The 13,763-nt window shown below is 33.5% G+C and overlaps 1 protein-coding gene across 1 annotated transcript in view; it reads right to left on the bottom strand.

Moving 5' to 3' along the window:
- Positions 1 to 13,763, bottom strand: part of LOC118743025 — a gene marked incomplete in the record, with an annotated part of 63,042 nt that overhangs the window by 37,459 nt on the left and 11,820 nt on the right. The window contains 2 exon segments of the mRNA XM_036475491.1: positions 76 to 236; positions 9,718 to 9,774. Coding sequence (XP_036331384.1) covers positions 76 to 236; positions 9,718 to 9,774 — 218 coding nt within the window.

The following is a 13,763-nucleotide window of genomic DNA, read 5'->3' as shown; positions in this document are numbered from 1 at the left end:
AATCTACATAATCAAAAACGTCTATTAAACGATTTTTTATAACGAGCGAAAATAAAAACATTCACACCAACTCACCATCACATACGGCACCGCTGCCAAAAATCGTTTTACACGCGGATTTGTGCTCGCCTGTTGACACAGTCGACTGCCTTGGCCCGCCCACAAGATGCGCGTCAACTTTCCAATATCCTTTTCGTGCATCCATATTCTTATAGTTGATAGTTTCACTGAAAAATCTGTGGAAGAAACAGAGGTAAAGCAAAATGTGTGTGAAAATTCAATTAACTGCACATTTGGGGAATGTAAACTTTAACAAACTACTTAATGTAGTTTTCTTAACTTATTTTCGGAGAAAGTACTTTTATCATTAAAACTATTTTTCGAGTATTCCCCTTCGGCTGTAACTCTACACTTGTGGCGTGTTGGCATGCAATTGCGTTTGAAAATTTGCTACAAATAAAGGAAAATCCCTTGCATAGCTTCTTTAAGTATATAAGTGCTGGCAAATTAATTTTGAGTGTTTTCCTTGAAAATATTACCCCCCGCCCCCCACTTTACAACAAGAACTTTTATTATCATACCTAGGACATGGTTATGACCCAGCGTATGTTAAGAATAACTGTTTTCGGTAAAAGAGCACGGTGGTACATGCAGGGTGAAAAGGCCCATTGTGATACCATTCCACAGTGGTTCAAAAGCGGAATTTAGTGTTCACAATCCACTGGAGCCTTAATTTTTAACTCAATTTAATATTTTTTTTTATAATGATAGCTAATAAAATTTTCAAGAGACCAGCTGAGCCTGAGTTTTGTATTTTTATTTGGTTACAATTTTTTAGTAGTAATTTTGAAGAAAACGAATTTTTCTGTTCCAGTTAATAAATGTTATATAATAAAAAGTATTTAATTGAAAGCCATTGTAGGATTCCCGAAAACGAAGCAAAAATTTAAATGCTATAAATTTTCACCAAATTCAAATTATTTTGTTATACATACTACAATTTAATGATCTAGAAAATTGCATACCCAACATTTGTTTTTAATTTTAGTGAAAATTTCTTTTTAACATTTCAAATTTTTCTTGCAAATTTTATAAGCTTTCAATAAAAAAAAATTATTATCAAAATTAAGGCTCCAGTGTATTATGAACAGTAAAATCCAGTTTTAAACCACTATGCGCTGGCGAAGGCTATTTGTTCCCATTCATCAGAAATGGAACCACTATGTATCTTTGTATAGAAAACGAGGAGTAATTTTTAACTCGATTTGTAAGCGTCTGTGTCCGGAAGTAGTCCCGAAATGGTCCCGAACTAGACCCAAAAAAAATCCTCAGCTAGCCCCGAACTGGTCCCGAACTAGTCTCGAAATGTTTCCGAAAAAGTCCTCCTAAACTAGGCCCAGCCTAGTCATCCTGAAAATCCAGAACTATATCGACGAGCAGCGTTGCAAGAAAAGCTGATTTATTTTTTTTTCCGTTGTACTACTTGTGAATTTGTTTTGATTTAAGGTGCACCTCCTGGCCAGGATAAGACAGTGGCAGAGATAGTGCTCGATGGTATCTACTTCTTCCTCGTCTCTTCAGCTGCGACAAAAATCATTACTCCAACAAATCTGAAAGAGGAGCGGTCAAGACGAATGAGAAGTTTTACATCGCCTTTGTCCAACATTTGGCCACATTTGTTCTAGTAGTCTGAAAAGAGAGCGAAGAATAGGCAGAATGGCCGATAACGAGGCAATCTCTCTCTACGCCAACCTTCCAGCAAATGATGCAATCGTCTTTCCAGCGGAAATCTTAGGCATCGCTGAAGCTTGTAAGGTTCAAGGAAAAGGCAACGGTAGATTTACAGGACGATTCTGGCAACTGTCTTTCAACTCAACACTTCACCACCGTCATCGGTGATTCTGGCAACTTCCTTGAAAGCTCTTTACTGTCTTTCGAAGGACTAAATGATAGATCTGCCAACGAGGAGGTCTTAGCGTTCTTCTGTTCGCCTTTTTGCAATGAGTTTTTTAGAAATCAAACTAATTTTAAAAAAAAACGTATGTATATTAAAAAAAATAATAATAAGATGTAAATAAATAAATAAAATGAAAATAAATAAAATGATTTGTAAAACTTAATTGTGATTAAAACAAATATATTCTAAAAATTATATAAGAAAAAGAAAAAAAATCAAAGGAAATAGTACTTGAAAATTAAATAATATTAAAAAAAAGCATTATTTTTAAAACAAAATCTTAAAAGTAAATGAATATTAAATTTTAAAAAAGACTTAAAACTAAAATTAAAAAAATAATAAAATAAAATCCTAGAAACTAATTGAAATTAAAGAAATATATATTTTCGTTTTTAATAAAAGAAAAATAAATTTAATAAAAACATTTGTTCCTAAAGGTTTTATGAAATTGAAAACAAATATTTTTCTTTTTAAACTATAAAGTCTATACATCAAAAGAAAATTAAACTAAAAACAGAAATAATTTAAGGCAAAAAAGAAAAAAAATAAAACAATTTCTTAACAATTAAAAATTATTTAAAAAAAAATATTTTTCTTAGTAAAAAAATGACATCTGAAAGTTAAACGAAAATTTAATTAAGAAATAGACAAAATCAAATTAAAATAGGAAAGAAAATTATTTTCTAAAAATTAAATGAAGTCAAAAAGTATATATGTATTTTTCTTTTTAAGACTATAAAATCTTGAAAACAAATAGAAAAATAAAATAAGTTCCAAAAATTTTATGAAATTAAAAATATGCATACATATATTTCTTTTTTAGACAATAAAATCGGAAAATTTAAAGTTAATTATAGGTATTAAAACAGAAAAAATTTAATTGAAAAATTAGTTCCTACTAACTAAATATGTACAGTTAAAAAAATATTCTTTTTTTTAAGAGAATAACATTTAAAAATGTATAGAAAATTAAATAAAGGAAGAAACAAAAGTAAATTAAAACAAAAAAAAACATAAAATAAGTACTAAATGAAATAAAAAAATATACATTTTTCTTTTTAAAACAATAAAATGTTTAAATTAAAAGAAAATTTTAGTAAAAAGTTCTTTCTCAAACGAAGTGCCACTGAGCTAAGACCTCGGGCACCTCCTTGTGGTTATTTCTAGCGAAAATCAGATATCGCCATTAGAAACGAATAAAGACGTGAGCTCAAAGTAGACCTCGAAAAAAGACGCGTACTAAAAACTTCGGCGAAGAAAGACGCGGAAGCTTATTTTCGCGGTCAATTATGTTTGCGGGTGTAATAAAAGACGGGAGAAAGTGAATTAGCTCAAGGCAAAATATTTTTACAAAAGTAAAAGCGGCACTCAAAACCGTACCAAAGCGGAATAGTCTTTAATTTCCCGCACAAGGCTAGGAATGCTCTACATACTAACGTAACATGTTTGTAACAGCCAATTCTAAATACGCTTTTTAACTATTTTTTTAACTTGCTCCAATTTTGAAATTGATAACACATGCTATACCCAAACCTCCATACTTACTACTTGCATATAAGCTATATATATATGTATGTATCACTTATTGTTAAAATATTCACATGCATTACCCCACCACTCAACTTTCATCTGACAGTTTAACTAATTGAAAAATTCAATTAGCTTATTAATAATTAATTTCTTGACTAAAGGAAAACGCAGTTGGCATGTTTCACTTGGCGTGTAAAAGTTTCAGCGAATTAAATAAGTCATAAGAATATAAAGGTTAGTTTGCAGAGAGAAACGGCAACAATTCAGTTAGTCAATAAAATGTGTGCGGGCGAGTTCGAAGGTTAAGATATTGTTTTGAACAAAATATGGTAGACGAGCGTAAATAAAACAATTGCTTAGAAGTAAAATCATGCTTTCAATTAACCGCAGACTGTGGCTAGGGAATAGATTGTTGAAGGCATTTGTAAGTTGTGGTAAACAAGCAAATACATATATATATTCTTACGATTGACCTAAAAATTTCCATTGCCGGCATTGATTATTGCTACGCTATAATAATGAATCATCTGGGATATACATACATTAGGATGCCTCACCAAAAAAAGTGGCGGCTTTAAAAAGGAAATGTAAAAGTTGGTAGAGTGTAAGACTTTCGCCAAATAGTCTCAGAAAAATATCAAGATTAAGAAAGCTGCACCGATTTGAAAATATTTCCAAAAACCTCACTATTTTGATGCCGTCTATACAATTTTTAAACATTCTTAAGCAGACCTTTTAAGCTCAAACTCTTCTTTCATCTGATGGGATTTTTTGGAAAAATATATTTAATCATCAGAGTGGTTTCTAAAAAACTCAATTTTTGGAAGTATTTCCAAATCGGTCCAGCTCATGGAAATTTTAATATTTTTCGAATATATTTTGGTATCAATTTTAAAATATAATAAGTTTTATAATTCCGAAAAATAGTACCAAATTTTTTTGTATGAACAGTGCTGCAGACTAATGTATATATGTTACATAACAATCGCAAACAAATTGCAATAATAACTTATTTACGTCCACGTCTTAATAGCTGTTTTCATGTGAATATTCAAAACTAGAACATTTCAGCTGCTGAGTTCACTGAGAAAAATCAAACAAATATTGGTTAAGATTACGAAATTCAGACTTGAAAAGGAATCAATGTGATTTTTGTTTAATACACAGGTTTACAAAAAAAAGTGTTTGCATATTAAACCAAACCTCTATATCCCTATCATATTCGACGTCCTAAATGCGAATCGAAGGTCTGTTAGCCTCCGTCACGTCAGGTTCGATGTCATTTGAAGGTCAAGGAGGGAAAAATTCATTGAGAAAAACCTGAAAATTCTATACAATTTTCTGAATTTGACCTTGGGATGACCTCGTCATGTAGAGTTTTGGTTCAATATGCAGAAAAAATTTTTTTTTTTTTTTTTTGTAAACCTGTGATATTAAATAACAATGATATTTTCAACATTGGCTTGGTAATATTAACCACACTTTTGTTTAAGTAAAGCAAATTTTTGTTTATCGATTTTTAGCTTTGAAATGCGCTTATGTTCTGCACTTCGCGGATGCTTTTTCATAATTCGCATTAATTATTCTGTCTTCGTTTCGGGATTCCCCGAGATCATCTATGCATAGATTATTACATGGATAGATGAAGCATGGATTTAAAAACCATTCGGAGAAAGAAGCTTCCTCGGCATCGCCTTTTTTTTTTATCTGCCCATTAAAAAGTTAAATCATTAGATAAGCTCAGGATTTTTACACCGTGAACTTTTCTAAATTCAGGAGCGGGTTAACAAGTTCGTATTGAAGAATCATTCACATGGAAACTTACCAAAAAAGAACCTTTTTGTAAATCTCTGAGAAACTTTGTACCCCAATTAGATAAGGACTTGGCATCATTTGGCGTTTCCAATCGGCATCAATAAGTGCAGAAAGAAACCAATAACGTGATTTATTGGATTTGGCCAACATATAAAATAACACACAACTTCAGTTGTCAATAAGTTTGGTCTTGGTTAAGAAAAATATTACCTATTTTCCAATTCTTCAGATTTCCAAAGAACGAAGGGCATAGGAGAAAGTCGACATATCGAACCCTGATCGCAAAAACAATATAAGTTTTTTTTTTCAAAACCTACTTTTTGATGCAGAAATGGTCTACATGCGGGGTTTAAAAAAATTGCTTAAGTTATTTTCACGGTTATTGCTCGATACGCATGCGGTTTGAAAAAAACATGAGACCGTCAAATGTTTGTTTGTTTAATTCCCTGAACCGTCCAAGGCAAGTATCTATTCTGACAGCCAAGCGGCAATCAGGGCGCTGGTCTCACTGATCTTTCGTCGAAAATTCGTCAGGTAGTACCTGGAATCCCTTCATATAGCGTTGAAATCTTTTCTAATTAGAATTGGTAAGAAACGATATCACTAGGCTGGGATAGGGTGGAAGCATCGTTAAACAGCACAATGGGCGGCATGTAGCCTGTGTGCTATTTTCTGCACGCGTTGTTTTGTTCGGATTACACTGGTTTACAGCAAAAATGTTCTATCTATCCAAAGTAGTCAAATGGAAATGCGCAAAGATTTTTTGTATATGAAATGATTAAGAAATAATGTTGCTCATACGCCTCGTACACCTAAGTAACACACTTTTCTGCTCATACTTCTTACTCAGTACTTCTTATTTATCAATCGATTTTCTTCATCAGCGCGAATGCAAAAATTTGGCGTAAAACCTGTTATTTTTTAAATTTTTCTTCTGTTAAAGTTTGACTTTTTTAATTAAAAAATAAAAGGAACTGGAATGATTAATTAATTTCTCAGAAAATGTCAATTCTATTGGGAAGTAATGTATATATGGTTTATGGAGAATTTTATTAGCTTTGATTTGACGTATCTCCTTTTCGGCTTTTTGCATTCGTTTTTAAGGTAAACGTGATTAAGTGGAGCCACTTTATGTTTTAAGCTGAATAACGGTAAATTGGAAATATCTCAAAAACGTATCCATAGAAAAAAAATTAGCTGAAATTGGATAGTTGCGTCTGGAGAAAAAAAAAACAAACTAAAATTTGTGATCCAGTGTTATTAGACATTCGGGAAGAGAGGCCAACATTTTTTTGGTTTCGGCTGGTGGAGATTATGACAGGTGCTTTTTCGATCGGAATTTTCGAGGTGAGATTAAAAAGCAAATATCCATTTTAATGCCCAGTTTTTATGAAATAAAGATTTAAGCATGTTGGTTTTTACTTTATAACCGATCCTGTAAACTATCAAGAATTGTCACCATTTGATTGGCTCGTAGCGTTACATCGATACCACTGCAACTTAAACTAACCACTTTGATTTTGAAATAGTTTAGTATGCTTCTTGTTGGTTCACGCTAAAAGGGATTCTAAAAATATTTATTTAGAAATAAATTTGTATAGGGTCGTCATCAGTTTAAAATGTTGAAATCAATTTAAATTGAAAGTCAAATTAAATATTTGAATCTGCATATCAAGCGAGAGAGCTTTAAGAAAGCTTTATTTGGTAAATAATTTTTAAGGGGATTTCTACCTGTGTTTGAATTCAAAATGATTTTAATCAACAAGTTAAATGAAATATTTTAAATGGGAATCAAACCAACTAGAAGTCTAAGAAAGGTTTATTCCGAACACATTTTTAAAGAGAGTCGTCACTTTTTTGCACACGATCAATTTATTCAACAAGTTAATTTATTTCTGATGAGGGTTGCCGCTTGTTAAGAAATTCGAAATCAGTTAATTTAGGAAGCGTGTTTCAAAATGGGCGTCGAACAAATGCAGTTTTAAGAAAGTTTATTTCGTTTATAATTTTGAACGAAGGTTGCCACATGGTTAGAAATTCCAAATCAATCCAATTAACAAGGTAAATGAAATATTTTAATATAGGTGTAAAAGGTATAAATATTTTTGAAGATGATTGCCACCTGTTTAAAAATTCGAAATAAATTGACATCGATGACAAAAGATCAATTTTAACAAGTAAGAAAGTCTAAGTTCGGGCGGAGCCGAACATTAAATACCCGGCGCAAGTATTAAATATATGTTTTCCACCTTTCCGAAAGCTACCGCTACATGGTAAGCCGGGGTGTATCAATTTTGAGTAAATTAGCGTCCTTAGATTTCGAAATATTGAAATTTCAAGCATTTCTGAAATTTACCGTTATATGAAAAGCGGCCTCAATTTTAGTCCGATTTCAACAATTTTCAACGGTTTGCTTTTATGTGGCAAGCACAATAACCATACCGAGCTTGGTACAAATTGCTAGAACGATTAGCGAGATACATATATGTGATCACAAGTGGGCGGTGCTACGCCCATTTTCGAAAATTTTGTCATAAACGTATTTCTTGGTAAAGAATTGATGCAACCATCAATAATTAGCTTCAATATTTACTGATTTGTCGAAGATTTTGTATTTCTCGAAATTACCGTTATATGGGATGTGGGCGTGGTTATTGTCCGATTTTAGAAATTTTCGGCCATTTGGTATGCTATACCAGGATCAACAACTGTGCCAAGTTTGGAAGAAATTGGTGCAGCGGTTACCAAGATATACACATGTAACCATAAGTGGGCGTGACTACGCCCATTTGCCAATATTTTATAATATTCTTATTTTTCGTCTAAAACTCATTGCAAATATCAATTTTGAGTGAATTATCTTCAGTAGTTACTAAAATATCGCAGTTTTCGTTTTTCTGAAAATTACCGTTATATGGGAGGTAGGCGTGGTTATTGTCCGATTTTTAAAATTTTCAGCCATTTAGTATGCTGTACTAAGGCCAACAACTGTGCCAAGTTTGGAAGAAATTGGTGCAGCGGTTACCAAGATATACACATGTAACCATAAGTGGGCGTGTCTACGCCCATTTTCCAAAAATTAATAAAATTCATGTTTTCCGTCTGAAACTCATTGTAAGTATCAATTTTGAGTGAATTATCTTCAGTAGTTACTAAAATATCGCAGTTTTCGTATTTCTTAAAATTACCGTTATATGGGAGGTAGGCGTGGTTATTGTCCGATTTCGCCCATTTTCAATACCATCCGTCCTACGCCCAAAAGAAGTTCACGTACCAAGTTTCGTTAAGATATCTCAATTTTTACTCGAGTTATCGTGTGCACAGACGGACGGACGGACGGACGGACGGACAGACAGTCACCGCTTAATCGATTTCTCTTTTCATTCTGATCATTTATGTATACATTTGTCTATATCTATCTCGATTCGTTTTGCCTGTTACAAACAACCGTTATGTGAACAAAGTTATAATACCCTTGTGCACAAGTGCGCTCGGGTATAAAAATCAAATGAATAAAATCCACCTCAATAGTAAGATTCTTATAACACTTAAACGCACATAGATTTAGGTGATCGAAAATCGGCAACTAGCTTGAAACCGCCAAATAGGATAAAAATTGATTAAGTACGTTTTTTTTTTAATTTTTGTACAAAAAATATGTAGAAAATTTGAAAAAAATATGGTACGAGAACGCACGATATTTTTTTTACTCTTATTTTGCCTGTTTTAATAATCTGAGGCGCTGGAAATTTCTAAAGAGGCTGAAATTGAAGTTCAAACCTTCATCTGAGAGAACAATACACAGGCCAATAAAATTTATGTTGACTAAAATATTACAGCCGATCCTTATAGCATTTGTCCCGTAGAGCCCGAATCTGATCTTGAAAATTTTTAATTGGCTCTAGTTTTCAAGCTACTTGGTTTTTAAAGGTGTCCTTGTCGTCTTCATTTGCACTGTTAGAGTCACTGTCCATCGGTATTTGTGGATTGTTTAATCCATGAAACCTCGAGTTGTACTTCAAATATTGGTACAGGAATTTCTGCAGTAAGTGGGTAATGGCCGTCAACAGTTTAACCATAATTTTTTGATTTTGAGTATTAAAGGACAGTGTTTAGCCTTTCATATCCTCCTACACAGACAGATATGTTGTATCAATTTATTATTTTACAGAGGCTCAAAAATGTCAAAAACGCGCTTTTCGGCTCCAAATTTTACGCAACTAGGCAAACGAAGTTCACTGCCGAAAATTACGTTTAAGTTTAAGTTTTACTCGTCGTTTCATGCACGACTGACTGATATCCCATCAGAAATAAAGGTGTGTATATTCGAATATTGGTAAATGTTAGTGCGTTTGGTTTCCAGCTAGTTAATTAAGGGATTTAGAAATAAGCTAAGTTTAGGTTTATTTTCCTACCATCTCCGTCTCGACGCTTTCGTCCTTGATTTGAAGCTTGTCCATTCATTGGTAGAACTGAAAAAAGAAAAAAAAAACGTAATTTTAATAGAAAAATTAGAGTATCCTTATTATATTTATTAGGAATAAAATTTTTTTTTTTTTGTGCTTCTAAACATTTTAAAAATTCGAATTTATTTAAAAATTTTATATTTTAGTGTTCATCACTACTTTAAGTTATACTTTGTAATAAATGAACTTCAGTACAAGCGAAACAAGTACAATAGCATAAATAACATCGCTGATATTCACTAAATTCCACCAAAAATTCATTTACAAAATCAATAAAACCAAATACTTCTGCTAGCGGCGACCAACAATCGATACAAATCACAGGCTGCCAAATTAGTATTTCACCTAAATAAATTAGTTTATTTCCTAAGTGTGTCCTAATTGCCCACAAACACTTCGCTCACGTCAGCGATTCAATAAATTCGGCACCCACGTCTAGTCGACGTCTTTTAACTGCGCTTACCGGCCAATAACTGATTTCGAAATGTGCTTTTAGTCTACAAGTCGCCGGCCAAAAGGTGTCGAAAATTCCAATATACAACGTCATTACCATTACCATAAGCCATGTAGTAGCATATCGCCGCTGGCAACCTGAGTGACCAACAAATCAGCGGCTGGCCAACGTGGCCGTCTAGTTAGCCGTCAGAGCAGTCAAGGTGCCGGAAGCCAAGCGCTGAAAGGCTATTTGTATTGCTAGCAAGGAGAGAGGCGCACACTTTACTCTGGTGGAATATAGCTTTTTTTGGTCAAAGTTGTATGCGACATTTCTTCTTATTTAAATTTGAGTTTAATGAAGTCCATGTAGTGAAAGGATTTTGACGTGGAACAAAAAACGCGGTTTCGATTATTTTATTTTTATTTTAGATTTTTTTTTGGGGGGGTTTTCTGGTTGATCTATTCAACCGCCTAGGAAATTAAGTGCATGGCAGCAGAACAAAAACAAAGTCAAGCAGATAATCAAAATAGCAAGTGGTTGTATAACATCTACCCATGGCACACTTTTAAGGCATTCAATGGAAATTGATTTACTGCTAGATTTATATGTATATTTACTCGGAAAGCCTTGGCTTATGTCCGGTATAAGCAAATATGTAATTTATGTTTCCTAAGAACTGCCACACTCATTGGCTCTAACATGTGGACTTAACAATGTATTTGCCTTCTAATTGTTGCACATATTTATTTATTCTGTGAGAAAGTAATTGACAGTTAATTTGACGAAAGGTGCCATTGTGGGTAGAGATACCTACGTGGCCACCGCTGCGTATACGTAATCGAAAGTACGTAAATTCACTGCTTCCCAGAGGCAGGATTTCAGTGCCGGCTTATAGCTGGCCAACATACTAGGGCGCCGTAGGTAAGGATTAGCCTTACGATAGCGTTGTACACCAAACAAATTTCGGTTTTAATCCCCAGTTTCTATTCGAGATGCTTTTACAAACGTTATCAGCGATTTTCACTTATAATATAGTGATGTGCGGTTTTGATTATTTAAAGAACCGGTTATGTTCAGTGCGGTTCCAAGGATAACCAGGAACCTGGACGGGTTCCGGTTCTCAAAAAAATTGTTAATGGATATAGGCTTTATCGTAATAGCTTAAAACACAGTGAATTTCAAGTTGATAGCATCAAAAGTAACGAAGTTGATGCAAGTCGGGAAGATCGGGTACAAGGAGGCTATTTGATAGATTGCCGCGAACCGAACAAAATTTGGCAGGACAACTGAGAACTCTATAATACATATTTAAACCGAATTTCGTGCTAATATTTTCATATTTAGTTTTTACGCCAAAATACTCGAGATTTTGCCCATAGTGCGCTTCGTGGCCGAATTTTGGTTCTTTTGAATGATTTTTCAGTTCTTTTTATTTATTTTTTCGGTTATTCTGATATAATTTTCCCGTTCTTCCGGAACCGATTTTGGTTATTCTAGAATCGAGTTTTGGTTCTTCCAAAACGGTTTCTGGTTCTCTTATATTCGAGTTTCGGTTCTTTCGAAATAGAGTTCCGGTTCTTCCGGAACCGTTTTTCGGTTATTCTAAAATTTAGTGTCTGTTCTTCTGGAATAGAGTTTCAGTTCTTTGTAAATAGAGTTGCGGTTCTTCCGGAATCGTTTTTCGGTTACTCTAGAAACAAGTTTGGTTTTTTCGGAATCGAGTTTCGGCTCTTCCGGAACCGTTTTTTTTTTTTTGGTTATTTAGGTATTAAGTTTCGGTTCCTCCGAAACGGTTTTTTGGTTCTTTTGGAATAGAGTTTCGGTTCTCTCAAAATAGAGTTCCGGTTCTACCGGAACCGTTTTTCGGTTATTTTAGAATCGAGTTTCGGTTCTTCCGGAACAGTTTATTGGTTCTTTTGGAATCGGGTTTCGATTCTTTCGGGATCGTTTTTTTGATTATTTTGGTATCAAGTTTCGGTTCTTCCGGAACGGTTTTTTGCTTATTTTGGAATAGAGTTTCAGTTCTTTCGAAATAGAGTTCCGGAACCGTTTTTCGGTTATTCTAGAATCAAGTTTGGTTCTTTCGGAACGGTTTTTTGGTTCTTTCGGAATCGAGTTTCGGTTCTTTTGGAACCATTTTTCAGTTCTTTTGGAATCAAGTTTCGGTTCTTCCGAATCCGTTTTTTGGTCCTTTTGGTATTAAGTTTCGGTTCCGGTAAAAACCGGACCAGTAGGTTTCCCAACCGGCCCGGTTCTCCGGTTCCAGCTTCTCTATTCTCCCTGTGGAGTACCACTGCTCACATATCTAGTTGCCAGACTATATCCGCGCCAGTGGAATTTGGAAAATCCTTTTCGAATATCTATTAACAAAAAGCCATTTAATCGAGCAATTTTCATATAAAATGATTACGGGTTTCGTAACAGATGTGGAAAATTATTGAAAAATCGCACTGGTTGACAACACAGTTCTTTATACTTAAAGAGTAAACAGTTTCAATATGTAATTCTGAAAATGGTGCGATGATATTTAATATTTTTTCCTGCTGAAAAAAGTAAACTCATAACAACTTTTTTTTATATATTACGAAAAGTATTACTCATTATGGCTTTTGTGAGACTTTGTTGATTTAATTAATTGTTCCAATTTAAATTTAAAAACTGCTTTGGACCCCTCATAGAGCAAAATTACCCTTGCACAACTTCCAAGTCATTGCCTAATACACATATAAGAACACCAATATTAAATACATAAACATATGTATACATATTTATATACGGGCACCACATGTGTTTCAAGTATCAGATATGCGCATATGTAAACACATTTAACTGTCAAATATGCCAAGGTCAAGTATTTTCATACCCAAACAGCCATTTGCATTTATGTACATACTTACGTAAACACTGAGTAAGGAAAAATGTTGGCTGCCGAAAATAGGTCTACAATTAAATAAATTTCCTATGCATTCTTGTAACATTCAAATTTGGTGGGCGAAATCAGAGCCAAGGCTATACACATTTAAATTCACCTCGTCTTTAAAAAGAAGCATGAAACAGTACTTAGCACGAATGAGGGATACGTGTTGCTCTACATAAGAGTGGCAACAGTGAAAAAATTTGGAAATCGTGAATTCAAAAGCTGTCGCTTGTAAAAATATTATATTCGGAATGAAAATAAGCATGAAATGTTGTTAGAATGTGAGAAATGAAAAAATTTAGAATTTGTTTGGAATATTAGGAATTTCGAGACACCAAAACGTACTTGTAAACCTCTAATTTTTTTCTGTACCAAATAGGATATAAAATTACTTGTCCAATGTATTAAAGAAGTCTTACCTAGAGACCTAAGTAAATTTACCAAAATTTTCTTATTACGTCTCTTTACTATTTTAAGGTCACGATTTACACATATGACATATATACGCCAATATTTTTTTCAAATGTGTGGGCTCATAAGAAATTTTTTGTGTGGCATGGGTACTGCCGTCGGTAGGGCTCGACGCATTGGCACAAATATTGTTTGTCATTTAATTTAATAATTTAACAGCTCACTTTGCTT

The sequence above is a fragment of the Rhagoletis pomonella genome, unplaced genomic scaffold, assembly GCF_013731165.1.
Source record: "Rhagoletis pomonella isolate Grant_MI unplaced genomic scaffold, Rhpom_1.0 Rhpom_scaffold_00007, whole genome shotgun sequence".
Lineage (NCBI taxonomy): Eukaryota > Metazoa > Arthropoda > Insecta > Diptera > Tephritidae > Rhagoletis > Rhagoletis pomonella.
The sequence above is the reverse complement of the archived record's forward strand: the minus strand, read 5'-3'. Positions and strand labels throughout refer to the sequence as shown.